This window comes from Taudactylus pleione, unplaced genomic scaffold, assembly GCF_031769625.1.
Source record: "Taudactylus pleione unplaced genomic scaffold, aTauple2 ptg000411l, whole genome shotgun sequence".
Lineage (NCBI taxonomy): Eukaryota > Metazoa > Chordata > Amphibia > Anura > Myobatrachidae > Taudactylus > Taudactylus pleione.
In genome coordinates this window covers 1,614,508-1,638,984 of record NW_028284813.1, presented here as the reverse complement: position 1 = coordinate 1,638,984, position 24,477 = coordinate 1,614,508, and the positions used below count along the sequence as shown (strand labels likewise).

The following is a 24,477-nucleotide window of genomic DNA, read 5'->3' as shown; positions in this document are numbered from 1 at the left end:
AGCTGCGGGGGGGGGAGGGCTAGGTTTAGGGCACCCGGGGGGGACTTAGGGTTAGGCACCCCCCCGGGAGGGTTAGGGTTAGGCTAGGAGGAGGGAGGGTTAGGGTTAGGCACCCCAGGGGGGGACTTAGGGTTAGGCACCCCCCCCGGGAGGGTTAGGTTTAGGCTAGGAGGAGGGAGGGTTAGGCACCCCAGGGGGGGACTTAGGGTTAGGCAGCGGAGAAGGGGGGGTTAGGGTTAGGCAGAGGGGGGAGGTTAGGGTTAGGCACCCCTAAGGAGGGTTAGGGTTAGGGTGGTTAGGTTAGGTTAGCAGATACTTACCTTAGGACGATCTGGATTTCCAGCGCTGTCGGGCTTCCGCTGCAGGGCTCTGCTGGTTTGTCGGGCTGCCGCTGCTGGCATTCGAACTCCCGGCCATGCGGTCGCCGGGATATCATACCGATTCCCCGTAGAGAGCCTGGCCTAATCCCGGGAGGCGTGGCCACGCCCCCTTGAAAAAAATAATAAAAAAAGAACACTTTTGCAGCGCCATTTAGCAGCGTCCGGCGCTAAGCAGGAGGGGGCGTGATCAGTGTGATCACTCCCCCCCGCAGCCTTAGGAGACTGCTCCGGCTGCTGCAGCAGCCGCGAGCAGTCTCACACTGCAGCCCAGCACAAGCTGTGTGCTGAGCTGCTGTGAGGGGGGAGGAGGAGGTAACGCCGGGCCCCGCCAGGCCCCTCTAGCAAGGCCGAGCCCGGGTAAACTGTACCCGTCTCCCCCCCTCTCGGCGCCCATGGCTGTGGTCACATAGGTGCTCACAACTCAAAACACAGGTGAATATCCATATTTAGGTCTGTTCATGCAGCACAAATGCAATTATTGTCGACTTGCATGTAATTCTGAATCGGCTCTGTTTTCTTTGCTTATCTATGGAGATATGGAATTGTCTGAAGGGCAAATTGGTCCCTGTCTGAAAAGGGTTACTTGTCAGCACTCATATAGGTGTTGGTCTCTGTCTGTGCCCCTTAGTAAAGCTCTACACTGATATGATCCATCTCCGATATTCCCATTTCACCATCACAGGTACAGCTAAGCCAATCAGTGAGCCCATTGCTGTCGGAAAGTAGGCTTCTCTATTAGAGCAGGAAGTCCACTCGGGCTTGCGGAAGCTACACCCTACCCCAGGGTCTTGTCTCCAGCCCGATGATCGCGATTATCGCGACGGACTCCAGCCCGCTCGCACAAGCTGTGGGTGGTCACCCGCAGTTTTGCGAGCGGCCGGAATAATAGAAAAAAACGCCCAGATTCAGAGAGAGCGCCCGCCAGCAGAGAGCTGCTCTGAATCAGGCCCAGTGTGTTAAAATTTAAGAGATCTGCAATCAAAGTGGAATCACCTGCATTAGGAAGTGTCCCCCTCAGGTAGGAGCTGTTTGGTCCCTGTCCCTACTCTCCCCTGTATTTACACTCACTATAAACTGCAATCTTTTCAGCTCTAAAGGTCCTACAGATGTGGGACTGTCATGTAAGATTCAAAAGCTGCCAATAAGGATGAAGCACGTGAAGCATCGTCACTGGCAAATAGTGTGAAAATGAAAGGAAAAATTAACCAGGAAACTTCTATGGGACATAAAATGAACAACCGCTGTGAAACAAACATTAGATTGGGGGGTCCTTCAAAATGTTGATATGGGGCCCACATAGTTGTTTCCACGTCCTTGTTTTTACACTATGTTTAAGCTACTTGAATGCAAGATTGTTTTGATAATGTTGCATTCCTAGTAAATTGCATTTAAATGCTCTTCCTAAAGTATTTGCATTAGCGTTTAACCCCTTGCTGATTAATATGTGCTTCTAAGAAACAGCGTGAACCTATTTTAGACACCTGAGAAGTGAGGACATAAGCATGAATAAGAAATCATACAGGAGCCATGCATCAACAACATACATGTACAGGAGCCATGCATCAACAACATACATGTACAGGAGCCATGCATCAACAACATACATGTACAGGAGCCATGCATCAACAACATACATGTACAGGAGCCATGCATCAACAACTAAAAGCAGTATATGTTAAACAGTATATTTCTACCTATTTTCCTGAACTCGGGACAAAATGTTCTGAGCTCATTGATAACTGGTTATACATTAATGAATGGGGAAGTTCCCCATCACCAATTCATATGCAACTATTTTAGGAAAGACTTTACATAATGTAAAATATTGTACATAATAGTTTACCAAATGTAGAAACACCCACACCTCTATAATACTGGAAGGGATGTTACATCTCTCTGTGGCACAAGTTTTTGCCTTACTTGGATGTATTCCTCCCTGCTCACCATATCCTGTTGATGTTAGACAGCCGTCCAGAAGCAGCAAGAGACACACCTCATAAAGGGCATGTCTGCAGATGTGTACACATCTAATTGTGTCAGACCACATGAACGCACCTTTACCTTTACAAAGTACACACAAGCACATGACCTACCTGAAGTTAAAGCCCTGTGAGGCAGAATTATCATCATGTAGTCCATGAAAATCATATGTAGGTTTACAGTATTTCAATGGCCAATCCAGATCACAGTGCCAGTCTATTATAATGTTAATTGTTCCTCCCTGTAATTCAAGACATAATTGCTATTTTTGCAAGCATAAGAAATAGACTTTATATTATTCAAATAAGACCTTCTGTTAATTGACCTATAATCATGGTTTTATTACAGACACTGGTCAATAGCTTATCTTTATCTACATTATTATGCAATCTGCACATTTTAATTATATATTTGCACGTTTGAATTTGTCTGTATCAGTTTTTTACATATGCTGTTCCTTCCCCTTTGTACACTGCTTTGGAACTCTTGTAATACCTTATAAAATAAAGTTAATAATAATAAAAAGTTATATAAGCATTTTACATTAGTAAACTTTACCTTTCGGGCTATATCACTAAACTTCTTTCCTGTTTGTTCCACAATATATCCAAGTCGAAAAACAGGACAAAAAGGATCATTATCTTTATCATAAAGACATGTTTTTAGATCATCACTGGTTACTGATTCAATTAAATTCTGTCTGAAAAAAAAAAAATGTTAAGCCAAACAAAAGAAATTACAATACAGGTATGGAATCTCTTATCTGAAAACACAACTAGAAAGTTTAAAAAACTAGAAAAGAGTAAAAAAATACTTTTATATTGCTGTTGGGTGATTTTATCATACACATAAACATGGTCAAAGTTGTTTTCCTACATTTACAATGAGGAGCATTGCAACGCAACTAAGTTAGAAGAGGGATACGATCAACTAAATAACTATTAGCAGATCCTATAGTTGATACCAGGGGCGCCGATGGGGATGGGGTGGGTACAGGGTGGGACTGGTCCACAGGAGTATAGGGGAAATCTGCCTAAGGGCCCCACCCTCTCCTCTAGGATTCAGGTACCAGCCTGTGCATATGTTACATTATACTACATTCCCGGGTTTATGGTGTATTCACTACAATGCATTGTTGCTATCAATTTGGTACAGTATCACAAATCAGTATTTACTACTATATATATATATATATATATATATATATATGGGCCCACACAATGCACTCTTTAATGGTTAGCCAAGCCCCTGTAGTGGCTGAACACACCCCCTCTGGTGACTGGTCACACCCCTTTAGCAAGGGCCCCTACTACGGCATTCTCCCAGTGGGCCCCACATGCCCCAGTCCGATACTGGTGGGTACTAATTACTTGTTGGAGGGGCCTGGCGGGGGCACGGGTCTGCTCACAGCAGTGAGCAATATGTCTCTCCAACCCACCACACGCTGCTGTGCTGTGTGCTGGGCTGCGGCAGTCTCTTCTGGCTGTGGTATTGGGGTGGGAGCGATCACCGCCCATTCCCCTGGATCTGCCTGACTGAAGGGCACACGGGGAAGTAATTGTCTTTCAGTGTTTTTTTTTTTTAAGGAGGCATGGCCACACTTTCGGTGATTAGGCCACACCCCTGAAAGTGGCAATTGACAAATAATTGAACATATTGTTCCCTACCCTTCAAAATTCAGGATTTAGACACACATAGGGACCCATAATGTGCATAATTTTCAAATTAAGAAATTTTCATGCAAGAGCCATAAAAGTTAATATTCAGAAAGACGCTGCATTCTTCTTACAGATCTTTAAAGAAATGGCTCCAGCAACAATGCTAAAAGCTGCAACACAAATTTTCTAAAATAAAGGTATCTCACACTGGTAGATTACTCTGTTTCCCTCTTACTTTAATCTCATAACATTTATATAAATTATGCTCCATACTCACACAAGAAGAAACTTGGAAATGTATTTGGGACTTATTAACTTAATAACCAGACACTCAAAAAACCCTGCAATCATGCATTAGCTCTATAACCTCATTGACCCCTGAGACCACCTAAAAATACTGAACCACAGGATCCAGAGCTCAATGAATCTACTGGTTTTAAAATCTTAATTGGACTTTCCAATGTTTTTAATGCTGATAGAAAGCACAATATGCTCTCAACTTTGACTTGCCTACAATTGTTAATCACTTCCATCTACTGGTCTACAATGATCTACAAGACATCTACAGTATATATTAGGGGTGTGCACCAGCCACTTTTCGTGTTTTGTGTTTTGGATCTGGATCTTTCTTCATGTTTTGGATCTGGATTAGTTTTGCCAAAACCACCCTTCCGTGTTTTGGGTTCTGGGTTTTGTGTTTCGGATCTGGATTTTTTCTTAAATAATAAAAAAACCCGCTAAAAATCACATAAAATGGGCCTTTTCTTGTTCCTACGCTATTAATAACCCCAATAACATTAATTTCCACTCATTTCCACTCTATTCTGAACACCTCACACCTCACAATATTGTTTTTAGGCCAAAAGGTTGCACAGAGGTAGCTGGTGGGAACCGCAGGGTAAACTTTAATAACCTTGCGGCTCCCACCATTGACTACAATGGAGCGAGCCGTTCATTGACTGAGAGACGGGAGATGACCTCTCTCAGCCAATGAACGCTTAGCAGCGGGGTCCATGGTGATACCCCGCCGCTAAGCTCTCATTCGGGAAGTACCGTTCTATAGAACGGTACTAAGTTCGTGGATTGGGTTTTCGTTTTTTTTTTTTGCCAAGTCCGGGGATGCCTACTTTGGAACGAAGAGGACAGAACCTCGCATAGGAGATGTGAGTATGTTTTTTTTCACAGGTCCCCTATGGATACTTTACCGGACAAGTGGACCGATGCTACAGGGTTACATAGGTGAGTATGTGTACATGTGTGTGTGTGTGTGTGTATGTATGTATGTTTAATAAACTTATACTGTCAAGGTGTGTGTGCCCTGTGTTTTTTTTTAAACATTTTTTTACAGGTGAACAACAGGTACTAGTGGGCCCTAAATGCCCTGCATGCTGGTACTTGTGGTTCTCCAAGTACCAGCATGCGGGGCAGGCTTGCTGGGACTTGCAGTTCTACTTGTAAAGACAATGTTTGATATTATTTATTTACACCACACCACCCTATCAACCCGCCACACTATCAGCCTGGGCCTGGGGTGCCCTGGAGAGGGTGACCCCTTTATTGGGGAGGTCCCCAGCTCTCCAGGGATCCCCAGCCTGGGCTGACTAGCGGTCAGGGCTGATGCTGTGGCTGGGGGGCCCGGTGAAAGGGCTCCCCTGGCTGTGGCATCAGCCCCCCCGCTAGAAAAAGTCCAGTGCTGGTTCTGGAACATACAGGGGAACCCTACTCATTTTTTTCCCCTGTATTTCCAGAACCAGGACCGGATCAGAGCCCAGAGCTGGTTGCACAGAATACGGGGGATGCCTACGTCGTTTGTCCCCCATATTTTGGCAACCAGCGCTGGTTCTGACTAGCCCGGTGCTGGTTGTGCTTAAGTACAGGGGGCCCCTACGTCGTTTGTTCCCTGTATTTAAGCACACCCAGCACTGGGTCACTAATGCCCGGGGCTGGTTGCTCTTTTTTGGGGGGGTGCACGCCATTTTTTTCTTTTTTTACTCAGGTTTTTTTTTTTTTTTTTCACCACAGCAGCACAGACGGGTCTCACGGACCCGTCAGTGCTCTGTGTCAATCACACAGATGCAAGTAGCACGGATCTCCTGGTCCGTGCGTGCATCTGTGTCATTGAAATACACAGCAGCACAGACGGGTCTCACTGACCCATCTGTGCTCTGTGTCACTGTCAATCACACAGATGCATGTAGCACGGATCTCACGAGTCCGTGCTACATGCAAATGAGCACCATAATGCTGATTGGCTGAGAGCCGTGACAGACGGCTCTGTCAGCCAATCAGCACTTTGCCCATTAAAGGGAAAGGCATTTTTTTTAAATGGCCGCTCGAGGCAAAACCTCGAGATCCGACAGCAGATCTCGAGGTTTTTGCCTCGGGAGAGGGATCCGGGGCAGACAGGAAGATCCGTGCTTGGGCTCGGATCGCCCCGGATCCCCGATTTCGGGTGGGTTCGGTTCTCAGGGAACCGAACCCGCTCATCCCTAGTATACATGTGTTAGAATGTCACTAAGAGCAAAGCTGTACTTAGTTTCACACAAACCTCACAAATAAGATCTTGCTAGCCACAAATCACTCCCAAGATTTCTCCTGTGCTGCTTCCCACTGAAGGAACTCCTCACCCCACCTGACCACACTCAATCCTTCAGGCACTCTATAGCTATTCAATATAGCCTATCCTATCTCCACCTGATGCTACTCTATCTGCATGTTCGGCTTAAGTCCCATGTCCACTCAATGTCTCACTAGCTCCTATCGTCTCAGGCACTGCCCTCTCCAGATGGACTCTGTTCTGCTGCCAGAGCCTCCTTTTCTCAACCTCCTCTGTAGTTGTTTTATTTTATGTAGAATTTAATTTTGCATGATTTATCATTCTGACTGTCTGGTGTTGTGGAATATTGTGATGCCTTACAAATAAACAATTCCCCATGAACACAACAAAAGTTATCTATGCTCATGCTAATATCTACAGCAGGGGTTCCCAACCACGGTCCTCAAGGCACACTAACAGTCCAGGTTTTAGGGATAGTCATACTTGAGCACAAGTGACTTAATTAGTAACTCAGTTATTTTGATTTAACCATCTGTGCTCAACCATGGATATCACTAAAACCAGGACTGTTAGTGTGCCTTAAGGACCGAGGTTGGGAATCACTGATCTACAGGTTTCAGCTTACACTGAATATTTCCATTGCACCCCCTGCATCAGTGGCTGTGTTGAGATTTGTCATGCTATTTGTCTACTGTATTGTACTGTACTGTTTTACCCTGTATAGTACCGTCTTATTGTTTTGCCCTCTGTATGGCGCTGCAGATTACTTGTGGCGCCCTCTAAATAAAGTATAATAATAACATGCATTACAATTTCATATATATATTAAATCACACTATTTCATAGAGAATAATCACAACTGTCAACTTAGCCAATCATTAAGTTAGATTTACATGAAATTATGATATCTCAATTTTAGTTTTCCAACTTGCAGTTCTCCACACCTGTAAAAAGTACTCTTTCTACATTTGTTTTCATACATACCTATTAACTTTATGTTTGGGGAAACTAATACTGTTTTTGATAAATAAAGTGAAGTTTTCTGCCTGCCTCAGTAACGGAGGACTGTAAATCAAACAAAAAACAAAACAGTAATTAAACATTTCAACATTTGAAATATTTCTAAAGATCAAACCATAGTATCATGTATATAAATAAAAGCCTATGATAATAGAAATTATAAATAATTTAGTCTATCTTACTATATTTACATTCTAACAGTAAAGAAAAGTTAACTACACCCAAGAACATTCCTTTTAAAATATTATTATTATTGTTGTTCCTCAAAGTCCTATATATTCTAAAATAACATGGCAATCACTATTCCTCTTGACCCTAAATACTTCCGCCTTCCCTTAAATCTTCCTATCCTTTCCCGGCATCAAAATAAACTGCTTCGGCACATTGTATCTGCCATGACCTGTTAAATGGCAATCGACTGGAAAAACCCCACACCATCACCGATGCGGGCAATCTTAAAACGTATTTGGTATGTTTATAGTATGGAATATATGACCACTATAATATTCATTCCTTGAAATCTTTTAACAAAATATGGTCCCCTTGGCTGACTTCCCAAAACGCTCCCTCTCCATTCAGTACTTTTTGTATTCATTTAGTTTTGGGGCTTTGTGAAGAGACCCCCCCCCTGTGTATTTATCTACTTCCCCACTCTCCTTTTGTCTTTTTTAATTTCTCTTTACCTTCCTTTCTTCTCTTCTTTCTTTAACTCTCTCTTTCTCTGACAGCTTGCCACACCGTCGCTGCAAGATTACTTTCTTGCTCTTATACCTTCTTTAAAAAATGGATCACTATACTGTTGTTTGATTCATTCTAGACTTTATGTCATATGTATATTGTGTTTTATGTATTATTGTGTTATGTCAGTAGTACTCAACTGTGATTCACTTAGCAGCAGCCTCGAGCAGTCTCCCACTGCAGACCAGCACACAGCAAGCCCGGGCAATTAGTATGCGCCCCCTCCCCCCTCTTGGTGCCACTGCATATATATACACTGCTACACAATCCCGTATAGTGGTATATTTATATATACATATATATATAGAGAGAGAGGCCATTGATTGCTTCAACACATGCTTTAGGCTGAGATAAGGATCACGCTTGCATAATATTGTGTTTGGCTTGATGTAGCCTGTGGATTACTATGGCTGCTGTTTTCACAATATACTGCATTTAACTAGTTAATAATGGTTTGCTGGTCTTTTTTGCCACATTCAATCACATTTCTTTATGCTATATTGGGATCTCACTCAGCACCCTATTTCAACACTCTGTAAGTGGGTGCGGTGTTCCTTTTCTTTTTTGGTGTGTATATATATATATATATATATATATATATATACATATATACATACATACATATGTGTTCAAAAAGAGATGAGGCGCACCATAGTGTAGTAATTTAAAAGTATATATGTTTTACTCAAAGGTATGAAAAAACTCACAAAGGTGTATGTGTATAATATAAAAGGGTTGGGTATGAAATGCCGATGGCCAGGAAGCCGTCTTACAAAATCCCGATGCCGCAAGCCCGAACGCTGAAAATCCCGACTGGGGCTGGTAAGTACCCTAACCCTGCCCTCTCCCCCTCCAATCCTCCCTTAGTGGTGCCTAAACCTAACCTTCCCCCCGGTGGTGCCTAAACCTAACCCCCCACCCTAAAACGGGAAGCCGTCAGTCTAGATTTTGGTGTCGGGATTTAGACGGGCGTCGGGATTTCGACGCCTGTCTTTAGTCCCGCGTCAGTATTGAGACGCCGGAATTTAGACAGACAGCCTCCCGGCCATCTGCATTTTGACTGTATCCCGTATAAAATAAGCGCTCAGTATCAGAAAACCTGGTTCACAGCAGCTGCTGGAGCCCCAGGCGTCCTTTCGTGTTTCCAGGCCTCGTTCTGGACTATGACGTCATCACATCCGCATCTCAGTTAGCTCCCCCTAGATAATGGGTCCAGGGTGTTCGTTGCACACGGGCCACTGGGTCCACAGTGCACACCCATAATTAAACTTACCGCTCCGGAGTACCGCGTCGGCCGGCACTGCAGTAAAGCAGAAATCATTGGGAAAAGCCATTTTCGCTTTGTTTTGCGCATGTTCAAAAGAGATGTCTGTGAGAAAATGGATTGTGTGCCACGTTCCCGGTGACCTGCACATGCACAGTAGACTCTGGGGGATCGGTATGGTTCAAATCCCGACAGCGCATGCCCGGCAGGGGTGAAGATCCTAACTGCTGCTAAAGGTAAGTAACCCTAATCCCCCCCCAACCCTAACCCTCCTTTAGGGGTGCCTAACCCTGACCTCCCCCCATAACACCTCCTTTCCATAGCCTAAACCTAACCCTCCCCAGGAGGAGGGGGGGTGCCAAAACTTAACCCTCCCACCCTGCGGCTGTCCACGCCAGGTTTACCCTCGATTGGGATTCCGGGCCTTTAGTTCATCTGCAGCTTGTTCTTTCCTCCGCACACTTATTTAGTGGGTCAATGGTGCATTGCCAGACATTATGATACTTACTATTGTGAGTGTAAATTATTATACTCTAGTCTCTACCTTTGTCAATACTGGAGCTGTTCATCCGATAAATATTCAAGACCCTATCCAATGTTCTGTCCATCTGTAAACTATGGCAATACATAAAGCTGGGTACACACGTAAAGATTTTCTGTCCAACCATCCAAATAGTTGATTGATTGGAATGAAATCTGGTACGGTATGAAAGCAAATGACAATCAGCAATTTGCTCCCAAACGACGGAAAATGGACAAAAACTGTTGTTTGAACAAATTGTTTGGATCAAACATTTAACAAACTTGTCTGACTACCATTTTCATCTGTTTTCTGGCATTTAGGAGCAAATTGCTGATCATCAGTTACTCCCATACCTTACCAGATTTTCATTCCAGCCAATCAACTATTTGGTTGGTTGGACAGAAAATCTTTACATGTGTACCCAGCCAGTGGCGTAAATTCATTCCAGACGCCCGGAGGCAGGTTATAATTTGGTGCCCCCCCGTCACAGCCGCTGACACTGTATTCTAGTAATTCACATGCAGACAGGCTATAGATAGATTAAGGCAGCAGCTGATGGTCTGAAATGGAGCTCTCCACTAGTGTATGGTGGTTTCTCAGGTGCCGGGAAGGGGTGCCATGTATTGGGCGGCCATGACAGTACACTTTGGGTACATAGTTACAGCCCTAGGTGAGGTGAATATGTTGTTGGCAATGGAGGAGGTGCCCCTTCAGAGCTGGAGCTCGGCGGCAGGCGCCTCCATTGTCTCCCATAGTTCTGCCCCTGTACCCAGCTTAAGGCTACTTGGAGTAGAAAACCTAAGGGCATATGATTAACGGAGTGTGTTCAACTTTAATGGAAAGGCGGCTGCTGTACAGTAGGTGAAGACCTCATTAACGTATTCTAGAGATCTTACTACATTCAGGTATTGTCATAATAATTGTAAGCTCTTGTGCTCAAAACTTCAATGCAAACAACATACTCAGGAACAACATGATCATTTTCCACAGGACACCAGGCATAGACTTCACAAGAGTTGGTTTCATTGTTGAAAGGTATACATTTTCCAGTCAGGATACCTGTATAAAATACAACAGAACATTTAATATATACAGAAAAACATGTTATGTTGAATATTATAATGTAAGATGATGTATGTAAGCACATTTTGTGGGTCTGAGTTAGTAATGGAAGATTTAAAGTGGATCTGTCACTACATAGGGAGCATCATTATTTTAACAAAACTTGAGCTGCCCTGCAATCTGCTCGTGTTGATGTGCTTTTGAAAAACTGTGCCTAGAATATGTATCTAACTGGCTGATCCAGGGCTCCAGCCGTGAAAAGCTGGTTATCAGTTATAAAAGGCTTTTCTCACAGCCGTGGCAATTCATGTAGCGGAATACTGCAGGAAATTCAAAGATTTTCTCTGTGTCTCAATTTTTGTCAAAGTTTGCTTACCTCTACACAAGTGTGGGGAAAGAGAATGGCTAACAATTTAATATACTGCAGTAAGCTCTGCTTAATGCAGTTTTAGAGGAATGCATAATGCCATCTCAGGGTGGCGATATGCTGTACTAATCCGTCCACGATCCTGGACAAAAGTCGTACTCTGTATGTGGAATTTCAGTTTCGCACATTCGCAGTATCAATGAAAATTGAAGTTTGACTGGGCATGCGTGACCTTATCAGCTCACATATGCCTAGAGTGTAGACGAGTGTCTCAGGTTAGTGCACATGTGTAGGCTCTTCTGCCCATGCACTCTACTAAGACACAAATCAGGAGCAGCGAAAAGGTCGCCGGGCGTGAGGAACCACAGTGCACTGGAGGAACGTAGTAGGTAAGTATTTCTTTTTGAAAAATTAAAAAGAAAAATTAAAAGTTTTCAAAGACATATAGGGGGAGATGTATCAAACTAAGGGCCATATCCTACTAGAAAAAATGGTTATTGTGCGGAAAAATACTTATTAGCCGCAGTTTTTTCATGTGTGAATTCTACATAGTATAAGTGGCCCGAAAAGTTCAGCAGGTGAAAAATTGTGCAAAACCCCTATTCTAAGGTAAAAATGTCAGTACTTGATCCAGAAACCTTAATGACTAATTAGGGAAAAATTATTTTTTAATTAGCTTACTTGGGCCAATAATAACACGTCATTTTTGGGTTGAAAAAGTAAAAAGTGCTGGGAAATGGTTTTAAAGTAGTGGGACAGGTATTTTCGGGGGCTGTATGGATGTGCTAGGTGTTTTAAATGGGATACGTTCAATATCCCAACACAGGCACTTAGAATACCTGACATGTCATAATCTCGTTGTCAGCATCCCGACCACCAGCATCCCCAAGGTATGTAGCAGGGTTGGAGGGAGCGTTAAGCACTAAGGAAGGAGGGTTAGGTTTAGGGTGCGGGGCGGTTAGATTTAGGCACTGGGGGGGAGGAGTTAGGTTCAGGCACAGGGGAGAGAGGGTCAGGGTAGGGAGAGGATTAGGATACCTACTGACAGGTGTCGGTATCCTAATCCTGTTGGGATGCCAGCGTCAGGATTTTGACCGCCGGCATCCCGTACCCATCCCATTTTAAACATTGCAATGCAAGTGACAGGTGTATTTTTAACATTTAGAAAGTGCCCTAAAATGACTTAAACATGTACTTACACCCACTTGTATGCACTTCTAATTGAACAACAGCATTTGGGCAAAGAATATGTCTATAATTTTTTCACGGTTAGAAAAAAAAGTCATATAACATCCATATGACACAATTGAGGAACCCCCAAACCCTTTGATTATGGCCACTAACAGTCATTTATAATGTTAGCCTATATTAGTTTACCTTTTCCCCATTTTCTCCTGTACTTTTTGCCTGTCATCCCTGCAAGAATTATCATGCAAATGTGTACTCGCGTCTTTTGCAATAGGAATGCCCTAGGAGTGCGCATAAATGCGAAAAGTTACATTTTCTGGCGAATGCTGCAATAAGTTTCCTTCTGCGAAAACGAAAACGTGGCCCTATATGGAGAAGTTGCACATAGCAGCCAATCAGCTTCTGTCATTTCATAGACTGTGCTAGATAAATGATAGTTAGAAAGTGCTAGCTGATTTGGGCAACTTCTCCATTTCATCCATCTCACCTTCACTTGTACCACTACCTACAGAAAAATCTTCATAAACAGAGCTCGCAGTCTCTGAGTTTTTTGCATACTTCATTATACCTCCTCCTGGGATGGCTTCACCCCATAAGTCACTGCTCTCTTGTCTCATCATAACTCTGTACAGGGAGATGGCATAGCGCATACTTACCGACTTTCTGGTTGTCTTCTCCACTGCATAGGTGGGTGGTGCTGGGGGAGGGGCCAGTATGATCTCATTATTGTGGTCTGCCCCTCGCTATACAATGCTGGCATTACTGGCATTGTATAGCGTGTGAATAATGTCATTGGCTGCCCAAACTGTCCACTTCATCAGGAAATGGGCAACGCCGGGCAGATGCAGGCAGCTCTGGGAGACTTGAATACTCTTACGGGAGGCTGGGAGAGTAGACAAGGCTGGCATAGCATGACCTAAGGGGTATATTAACTAAAGTGAGAGTTTTTAGAAGTAGAGATGTTGCCCATACCAACCAAGCAGATTCTACTTAACATTTAACTAGCACCTTCTAGAAGATAATAGCTAGAATCTGATTTGTTGCTATGGGCAACATCTCCACTTCTAAAACGCTCACTTTAGTAAATGTACCCCATAAAGCCACTTACATGCATTGTGTGCACTATTCTGTAAAAATTGGCAAGGGACACCATTTTCACACAGTTTTTACTTGCAGATGTTTCCACCAACTTCCACGTGACAGAGCCACATTAAAGTCCAATAATGCCTCCACCAGCTTTCTTATAGTTTCATCCTTTGTTACATAGAGTTCACTGCAATCCAAGCCAATTGAACTTTTCTCAGATGGCTGGAATTACAAATAATTAACAAACCCAAAATACCTTTGATTAAAGCTGCATACACACGTAACGATTTTGTAACCAACGATTTTCTGTCAGATTTTCCCTAGAAACAGTGAACTTTTTTTTAAGTGTAATGAACAATTTTTTGAACGATGAACGAATAATGTTCCTTCCCTTAATGAAAATCGTCATGTTGGACAGTCTGAAATGGACGATGAACAATCTGAAATGGACGATGAACGATAACTACAAACGGGAGTGCGCATTTGTGATTATCGTTCATCGTTATAACTCATAAACTGAATGATTTTTTTTCTTACGATTTAATGATAACGACGTCATTACCGACAAATCGTTCAAAAAATCGTTATGTGTGTATGCACCTTTACTGTAAAATGATAAGAAAACCATTAACCATATCAACAGAACCATGGACTCTATAAAAGTAATAATTGTCTTCTGCTTTCTAACAGGAGAAAAAGGTTATCACTAAATCAAAGGTTCCCAAACTCGGTCCTCAAGACACCCTAACAGGCCAGGTTTTAAGGATATTCATGCTTGACCAAGGGTGACTTAATTAGTACCTCAGTCACTTTGATTTCACCATTTGTGCTCAGACATGGATATCTCTAAAACCTGAACTGTTGGGGCGCTTTGAGGACCGCATTTGGGAACCTCTGCATTATATCTACTGTATAGAAGACTGAACCAGAGGAGAAACAGTCATATCGCCACTGTTTCCCTTCTCCCAGAGAGTTAGTACAGGCCGAATAGATTACAATGATGTTCAGAGACTTCTAAAATTGAAAGCGCAAACAATAGTTTTGCAATGCAAAACTATTGTAAAAACATATATCCACTCGCCCTGGAAAAAAAAGCAGCTTTCTCCCACAATGCATTGCGTCCCCATCCCCTCATTGTACGCTCTGCACACGCGCTGGGCATTGATGATGCCATCTTTTGCATTTGCGAAAGACAGGAAAAAAAGCCATGCTGCATTTCTCTATCTCAGTATATCCATGGTATGAAAAAATATATTAATAGCCCAATAATATGTAAGTGATATGCCGCAAAAAAACGGCAATCTTTTTATAGTATGTTATGGATTTTATTTTAAATAGACCCCATATATTTGAAGCTGCTGGTAAATATAAACAAAATAAAAATGTTATAGCTTAAAGATACAAGAACAACTGGAAGTACAAGTAGTGGACAAAAAAAATGAAACACCAACATTTGTCCTTAGCTGACCTTGGCGTTTCATGCTGACATCACCATAGACATCGCTGTTTGTAAATCATTCCCAAACAGTCTTGGTCAATGAAGTTCCTGCCAAACACATCCCAACAATCACCCCTCTACCAAAGTCACTGAGGTCTCTGCTTGCATGATTGATAGCCATATCCATAGGTAACCAGGATAGTCCAGCATTTTATGCATAAGCCTGAAGTTACTTGCTTCATTAGTAAATGAGTCAAAACTGTGTGAAAGCCCTGTCTATATGCTTGGTGTTCCTCATACATTCAGATGTTTCCTTTTTTTGTCAACTACCTGTATTATCTGCACTCTGAAAAGCAAACTGGATCACTTTCAGCTTTGAAGGGATACTACCATTGTGCCTAAATAGTACTTATTATGCATTAGATAGCTGCAAGGAAGTAATTGTCTGGTTCTTTCAGTTTTAGATATTGTAATTGAAATATATATCCCTACATTGTGTAGCAGGAAATGTTTCTCGGTTGTGCCTATTTATTAAAGGGAGATACATCTGTTATGCGTTACCACTGGAGTTATAGCTTCTCCTTATTTATTAAAGCCCCAAGCTGGTGATAACTATTATTGTGTATTGCTGGCAAAAGCCTTCGCTAGATCTCTCAGACATAGGCTAGACATGCAAAGTGTTGGAATTGTTGTTTAAGATTAGATAATTGAGTAGAATGAATTGCTGATTTAATAAGAATAATGATATTATAGTTTAATTGTACAGTACAACTAGCACCACAAAAAAAACCACCACCAAACTCCATATATATAGCTTGTTACCTGATTCACTCAGTGCAGGCTCACTGCTTGCTCCTTACCAGTGATGATTGCAATAAAAACAAGCAAAAATAAATTTCACTATATTTGCAAAAAAATATGTTGTTAATCACGTTTTTACTTTTACCATTAATTAATTATACTCTAAATGGTAGTGGAGCATATTATATATTACTTTACGAAATCTAAATGTCCTGTTTTAAACAAACTACAGAGCAAAGCAGCCAGAACTGTTGTCAGTATTGCAAAATAGTCATAGATATAGTCAGTACTAGCAAATAATATACTCACAAAAGGGCTATATTAGTAATGTCAGTGGTTCCCAAACTGAGTGCCGCGGCACCCTGGGGTGCCTCGGGACACTTGCAGGGGTGCCTCAGGTTGGTGGTCCAGCACCAAATCAAATTCTTTATGGTCAGTGTAATGTAAATATGTGCACAAACAGAAGCACAAACGTGTCCACCACTATATAAGGATGACAGGTAAGCACAATATACATTCCTGTACCACTTCGCTACATTTTTTTCTGAAATTCTCAATAACAAACTTTTGGCTTGGGGGTGTCGTGAAAACAATACTGATACAAAAAAGTTTGGGAACCACTGAGTTATGTGAAGAATTGTGTCCTATTGTTTGTACCTTACTGTATCACATTGCACTGGCCCCATAACTAGACACTATACACATGCCTCACTGCCGATTACATTGCATATATCTATAATTCAAGCACCCCATAGCCAGCCACATTGTATAAGCTTAATCACAGAGGGCCTGATTCAGCATGGATCACAATTGCAACCGTGTAAGCAGATCGGCCGTTTGCACCGTAGTGCGCTGCGATCGCACTGCGATTACGTACGCGGACTGGAATCCATCACAGAGTGAGTGACAGGCCGTGAGCGTTTGGAGGGTGGTGACGTGGGAGTAGTTGCAGAAACGCAGGAGTGCCTGTCCGTGTGAATGCCGTTGTATGGGAGTGCATAATTTAGGACCTGCTGTAATTGTTGTAATTGTGCGTGACGGGCCGATGTTACCGATGTATACGCACAGGGCTATTTTTCTGTGAAAATAAGTTAAGGAACTGTGGGTGGAGCTACTGGGGGTGGAGCTATAGAAAAACAATTTTATATATATATACATATGTATACATATTATATATATATATATATATCTATATATATATATATAGTATTTACAAAATAAGGCTCTCAAAAGGGACTTTAACATAAAACTAATCTTATGGAAAATACATTTTGGCCCAGGACATTACGTCATAGTTAATGAGATGTTCAGGAACTGAGGGCTCGATTCAGACCCGCTCGCTAGATGTGTTTGCTCGTTCGATGCCTATGCAAATTCGGGAAGGCAGGCGATCACACGCCAAGGCATTAGCACGCCCACTATGTCTTGGCGTGCAATCGTGCTGTGTATGCAGACGCCCACCAGCCTGTCTTAAGACGCCCACTTGCGCACGTCATCTCCAGGAAGTGAATTCAACCACCGGACCCATACGCAGCACCTGTGGCTGGCCATACCCTACCGCAAGCACTTCGAGTACCTCAGTGTAACATTCAACCAAGTGACGTGTACTATGACGCTGCCTGTTAATTATGCATGCCTCTGAAACGGCGTTGACGCTCAGGCACGCCTGCGTTCTCACATCCACTCCCCCGTTTTTAATGGCCATTCCGTCACTACCCACAAATGGCTTCTCCTGTCACTCATTCAGCCGAGCTGTCTAAGCGTGGCAAGCGATCGATTCCCGATTGCTTGGACTGGTTCGCACACACGCACTGCGATGCATACCCATGCGCAGAATGCAAAAATCGTCTGACTGCATTCGAACGCTTCCTAGCGAGCGGATCTGAATCGGGCCCTGAGTTCCTGCTTGTTCCTGCTGATAAATAGCACTGTATATGCTGGACTGCAAGGCTTGTCAGTGAAAGCGGCTGTGTTCCCAAATGCACAGCCACGGCCACAAAGGCCAAAGTCAGACGGAGAAACTGCACTTGCCATACAGGTGGTGCAAGCGTCAATGGTGCGCCGATGGTGGTGTCTAAAGAATCACTGGCGGTAAAGTGCGTGTCTTTGCACATTCAAATGCAGTCTACTAAACCATGAAGGCTTATACTAGCATTTGCATATAATTTAGAGATGTGTGCGGACCCCTGTGTTTTGTTTTTGGTAAAACCACCCTAATATGTTATGGTTTTGGCAAAACCACCTCAAGTGTTTTCGGTTTTGGGTTTCTTTAAAAATGATAAAAACAGTTAAAATCATGTAATTTATACCTGTTTACATGCAATCCAAAACCCGATATTCAGTATTTAAATCCAAGTAGTGAACTGACAGCAGAACCGAGCCGGGATTCTGTGCTACTTGGAACCCCAAAAGTGATCCGAGTCGGACTCGGTCCTACTTTGAACCCCAAAAGTGGTCTGACCCAGGACTTGATTCAACTCGGAACCCCAAAGTTCAGGTGTGTTCGGTATTCAGGAAAACAGAACCGCATATCTCTAATATTAGTGCAGCCGCGACGCCAGCAGCAGACGCAAGAGAGACGCAGCAGCATCGACCTTTGAATCAGGCCCCTTGTATCTAGTTTCTGCTCTTTTTATGGTAAGTGCTCATAATCACAGTTCTTACAGTATACCCTTTTTAGCTGAATGTAATATTTCCACTAGTTGTATAATGTTGTAGTAAATTGTGGCATTATACAGAAACTAAATAATAACAATAGTACCAGCTTCACAGACCAAGTTATTTTACGTATAGTTAAGCTGGGCATACATTGTCAGATAAAATGTCTGTCAGACCGACAGGCATTTTATCTAACAGCCTAAAACTCATTAGATATGGTGACCATACACTGTGAGATAATTCAGAGTATGGCCACATAATATCTGCATTCCTCCCTTGGGGAGAAAACATTTCCCCGCTCCTCCCCTGAAGAGGAACAGGAAATGTCGGGTGGCTGCCCGGAGCAGTGCATTGGGTGTATGACCTCAGTGACTTACACAGGGATAGTGTGAGATAGTTGCTGGGGCACATTTTGCAGGAGCTACAATGATGATCACTACTCAATGTTTTCATGTATCACATGGACTAGAGTCTATGGGGATGGCAAAATGGAAAACTGTCATTGAATTAGTTTACATAAATCTTTGACTGCAAATATCTATATACAGTAGGTTATGAATATGCAATGTCAACAAGTACTGTCCATTAAGAACTTTTCAAGAAATGGATACAATGGTTGGATTGCAATTCAGGGAAGCATTTCTAGTCTGATGGTAATGGAATATTTCAGCATCACCATCCAAAAGCACTAATAACTAGAGGCTTGATGAATATGAAAATTACATACACTGAAATGCTAAAAACGTGGGATAGTTGCATAGTATCGTGTAGGACCCACCCTAGGCTGATGAAATGCAGCAACTCAACGTGGCATTGATTCCACAAGTGGACAGAAGACTTCTGGACAGACGTTGACCCATGCCATCTAGATAGCTTCCCACAGCTAATTGATACTTGTAAGTGCAGGATCTTGGATGCAAATGGACCTCTCCACCATGTCCCATAAATGCTTCATTCGGTCCATGTCGGGCAAACGTGGTGGCCACACCATTCGTCAGGTCTCCATGTAACTCCTGCACCCTTCCTACATGCAGACAGCACCCAGCTGATTGTTTAAGACTTCCATACTGTTGCTCATTCCCTGACTGACTGAATAACTGACTGGATGGAGAGACCACTCCTTAAAGTTGTGCGCGCCTTTTTCACTCACCAAACACAGCTGATCCAGAGCCGAATCAGTGCACTACCGGCGCGCTGACAGTTCCCCCTGAACAGGAACTAAAGATGAGCTGCAGAAGAGAGTTGTCGGTCCATGCCATGCTAGGTTGGGCACTGATGGTGTTTGCAGGATGAAGGGGTAAGGAGCCAGCTGTTTTTGTATTACCGGAGCTACCAGAGTGATGGCACCCACTGACGGCAAGAGGCTGTTTGGCATTACCAGAGCGCGACCGGCAGGTGCTTCTGTCACAGAAATGAAGATGCTGCTAGAGAGGAGGACGGGGTCAGGAGCCAGAGCATCTGTTTGACATTAACAGAGCTACCGGAGCGGAGCACCCAACTGTTTGCGTTACTAGAGCACTGCCGGCGTATGCTGCTGCCAGAGGCAATCAGCCATGTGCTGTCTGCAACGAGGAGGAGTAGGAGGAAGGAGTCAAGAATGTCGCGGGGACTGGCATTACCGCGCCACTTGGTAAGCCAGTGTACCGAAAAATGCTCTCAGTATTGTGAGGTAGTCATTAAAATGCTTTCAGTATTGTATGGTGATAACAAAATTGCTATCATTATTGTGGCCACAAACTTGCTGTCATCATTGTTTTGTTTTTACAAAGATCACAGATAGGATGAGCAATGTTTATTCAACTATGCATGCATCATTGTCTGAGATTTTACTCTGCACATGAGTCAAAGGAGCAGTGCAAAGTCACATGGGTCTGTATCCATGGGCGAACGTGAACAGTAACAGGTGGGAAGTTAACTATAACTGGAGGGGGAGTACTGAATCGCAGGATACAACTGATTTTCACAGGACTGTCAATTTGTGATTTATCAAATTGTCTGCCCGTAAAGGCTTTCTTACATTGGTAAAACGGAAAGGTCTTTTAGGGAGCGGATGGCTGTCCACCGCTCCTCTATTAGATTGCCACTTATATCTGGTACTAGCGATCAACCTGTAGCCAGGCATTTTTGCCAAGCAGCACATAGCCTGGCGACATAAAAGTATCGTATGATTGATCATCTTCTTAGAGGAGGTAATAGATCTAAATTGCTTCTCCAACGTGAAAGTCAATGGATTATATGCATGGATACTATTGATCCTAGAGGTCTGAATGACCATTTAGGTCTAGGGTGCTTTACATGAACAGCTGCTGTGAGCTCCTAGAATCTTTTTGTGCTGGATTGCTGTATGTACTATATGTGACTAGATTATGTAACAATTATTTATATCTTAATGCAATATTGTGATAATTGTATATATATACTGTATCGAAAAGATGGATTTTTGCGTCTGCATGGGCATAACTGCGCCGGATGCAAATGGCATAAACCTGTAACTTGTTGTTTCTTTCTGTTTCTTTAACTTGGTATGGAATGTTCTATGTGTAGAAGATGTCAAGCCCTTTCAACAAAGGTTGAAAAAGAGGTTATATTAAAAGAGGTTGTGTTCCTGTTCAGCCATAAATGTCCAATGACACTGTTTACATTGTATGTACAATCTATCTATTCTCTGTAGAAGAAATGCTTTTCAAAGTGTATAACTGAGAGTTAATGGACTGGCTAGTGTTTACTTATTGCCCTAGGCTCAGGGTACAAGCTATTAATGTCTGTGGTTTCCTCACTTGAAGCAGGGATCAAAGCGTGGAGTCTGGTTATAACCCCACAGTGGGTCAGGCTTGCAGGCCAAGGAGAGACAGATCGACCAGCCAGGTGTCAAATCTTTCCCCTAGCCATCTGTAAGAAGTGTCCAGTTCTGTGGACACAGAGCTAATCTCTGACCTCCAAACAGGATAGAGTGATCAATGATTAATTAAATGAACTAACCCCTGCTCAACTGACCAAGAAACCCTGTGTTTAGTCACCTAAGCAATGGAAGGGTTAAACTAACCCAAGGGAGGGGAGTGACCCAGAGCTGCCTGGAGAAACAGGCATAAAACTGTAACTGACTTCTGGGTCAGTGTTCATTTCTGAGGGGCTATCATCAAAGGTACAGAGTGACCCAGAAGTTCGTTCTTGAGACTGCCCCGTCCCAAATCACTTAAGACAAAGGTGTGGTTTGTTTATTCCCTATTATTTTATTTCTGAAATTGTAAGTAATTTGTGTGCAACCTTTTATTTAATATTATTATAATCTTGTAACTTTTTGTAACTAAGCTTTGAAGGTATTCTTGAATTAAAACATTAATTCTAGTTCTGGAACTGTGGATCTCATTCAGACCCGCTCGCGAGCGCTGAGCGCTCGCAAGCGGGTCGATGTTTCCCAAATGCGCATGCGCATGACAGAGGCTGATCCGTTGTGCGCATGCGCGAGACCCGGCGAGCGACGGGGAAACCGTCACTCAGGGTCTCGCACCAAAGGGGACGTGGTGTCGATGGTGATTGACAGCACGCCCCCTTTGGTGGGCGTGCTGGGGGCGTGTCTGCCCAGATGGAGGCGTTCCCATGGGAACGCCTACCGTCTGGGTCCGGCCCCACTGACATCACTAGTGATGTCAGTGGGAGTGTCTTTGGCTCTGATAGAGCCAAAAGCACTCCGGGCTTGCGGCAGACGAGACTCTACCACAAGGGTCTCGTCGCAAGCCCGATGGTCGCGATGGTCTTGACCATCGCGACCATCTTTTTGGCCGCTCGCATAAGCTGTGGATGGTCACCCACAGCTATGCGAGCGGCCAGGAGGCCGCTCCAATTTGAGCTAGGACGGCCCTGATTCAGAGCGAGCGCTCTTGTCAGAGCGTCCAGCTCTGAATCTTGCCCTGTGTTTTTATGACCCAAGGCCTAACTAACTAACAAGGCCCACGTTACCTATTTTTCTAAGTGCTGATAAGTGTGTATGCAGGTGAGAGCAAAAGCTCACCTTATGCTGAAGCATTAAAGTTCCTTTTGCTGGTGGCAGCTATCAGGTTTATTTAACCACGTGTGCTGAGATAACTTGTAAAAGTCACGGGCGGCGATTCTATGATTGGCGTATCTGGAGAGATCGGCCGGATGTTCGTGACATATACTACCCGTGAATGGCTTAGGGATTCCACTCTTTATTGTTGCTATGATACATTTGTGATGGGTTGAGTCACATGATTACTAGGGCTGTCAAACAGATGCGACTGGCTCTGCTGATGTCAGTGTCCTGCGCCTCTGGCCAGGTGTTACATGATTGCGCCCAGGTGCCGGAGGTTTCACTAGTGGTGATGTCTATTTAAATGGTAAATTTGTTCTATCTGACTACTCTTGATGACAGTGTTGATTAAACAGACACTGAAATGTTGCAAACACACTTGGATATTGTGTATTCACTTTGGCTTTCCCAAGTGCCACACCTTGAAGGGATCTATATATATTGTGATAGGATCACTGGTAAAGTGGTCTGTGACAGGGACATTTATCCCAGATTCCTGTCTTATGTGTTTTAAATCCCCAGGAGAAAGTCTGCAGTGTAGCAGGCTTGAGTCTCGGCTTTTTGAAAAGCCGGTTTGGGACCTGGGGGTTGTGGGTGAGAGGAGAGGGAGGGCTCCACCCATGGCCACTCCAGGTTTTGGTTCTCGCAGCCTGGTAACAGGCTTGTTAGGGTTCCCACCTGAGAGTGGCCAATATAAGCCTAGTGTGTTTAGGGCTGAGTGTCTCACCTGGGAGAGCAGACAGGGAGTTTGCTCAGAGACACTGGGAAAACCTATCCTGTGAGTGTTGTGCTGTGCCTTTGTTGCTGGTGAGGGCATTAGGCCTTGCCAGGTTCTGGTAGTGAGGGAACCACCTGTGAAGTTAGTGCCCCGACAGGGCTAGGATTTATGTTTATGTTTTCTTTATGTTATTTCTGACATTGCACAATAAAGACTGGCGCCGACCAGCTTGTACTTGAATCCAGTCTGGCGTATTGTTTCCCAGCTGCTGTGTGTGTAAGGAAGGAGTCCTCTACCCAGGAGAGGGACCCCCTAACCTGACTGTGTCACAATATGGTGGAGAATGCAAGCATTTACACAAACTGAAGTTGCAGCAAGAGGAAAACTTTCAGTTTAAAAATTAAAGGGACAGACACCCAATTTGTGAGTGTGGAAATAACGCTGTGTCCTTGGAGTCCCATAGAGGAGGCGTCAGCCAATGCTCAGAGAGGCAAGGTTCAGCTTCCAACCTACACCCCAGGACAAAATGGAGGACATTATTAAGGCCTTGCTCCAAGCTACAGCAGCTCAGCAGGAGACGAACAAACTTCAGCAGGAATCTATCAGGCAACAACAGGTCGCCATTGAGGAAACCCGCCAGGCCTTAGCGGAAAACAGCCAGGCCATAAGAGAGGTGGTACAGCACCTGGTCGCCCGGCCCAGAGATGTTACTACTGGTCCTCCCACCACCTTTGTTCGTGCCCAACGGGTCCACCGCTGGGAGTTCCATATGGACAAGCCTCCACGTTCACAGATGCATGACCTCGTCCATCTGTCCTCAAAATGGCTACAGCCCGAGACGCTGACGGGACCACAGATCGTGGAAAGGGTCATGATGGACCGGTACCTGCGATCATTACCTGTGACTCTGCGCAAATGGGTGAGCCATGCAGACCCTAAGTCCGCGGACCAGTTGGTCGAGCTGGTGGAGAGGTACGTGGCGGCTGAGGAG

General features: G+C 43.8%; 1 protein-coding gene across 2 annotated transcripts in view; it reads right to left on the bottom strand.

Annotated features, from left to right (window-relative positions):
• P2RX1 (purinergic receptor P2X 1) overlaps positions 1–24,477 on the bottom strand; it is a 141,442-nt gene that overhangs the window by 49,248 nt on the left and 67,717 nt on the right. Inside the window, exons 5-9 of one of the 2 annotated variants that reach the window (XM_088447037.1) lie at positions 16,084–16,116; positions 11,083–11,179; positions 7,560–7,640; positions 2,919–3,060; positions 2,474–2,601 (exon numbers count right to left, since the gene is read on the bottom strand). In XM_088447037.1, the coding sequence (XP_088303163.1) occupies positions 2,474–2,601; positions 2,919–3,060; positions 7,560–7,640; positions 11,083–11,179; positions 16,084–16,116 (481 nt within the window). The remainder of the gene's footprint in view (positions 1–2,473; positions 2,602–2,918; positions 3,061–7,559; positions 7,641–11,082; positions 11,180–16,083; positions 16,117–24,477) is intronic. The other variant, XM_088447038.1, reaches the window with a different exon arrangement.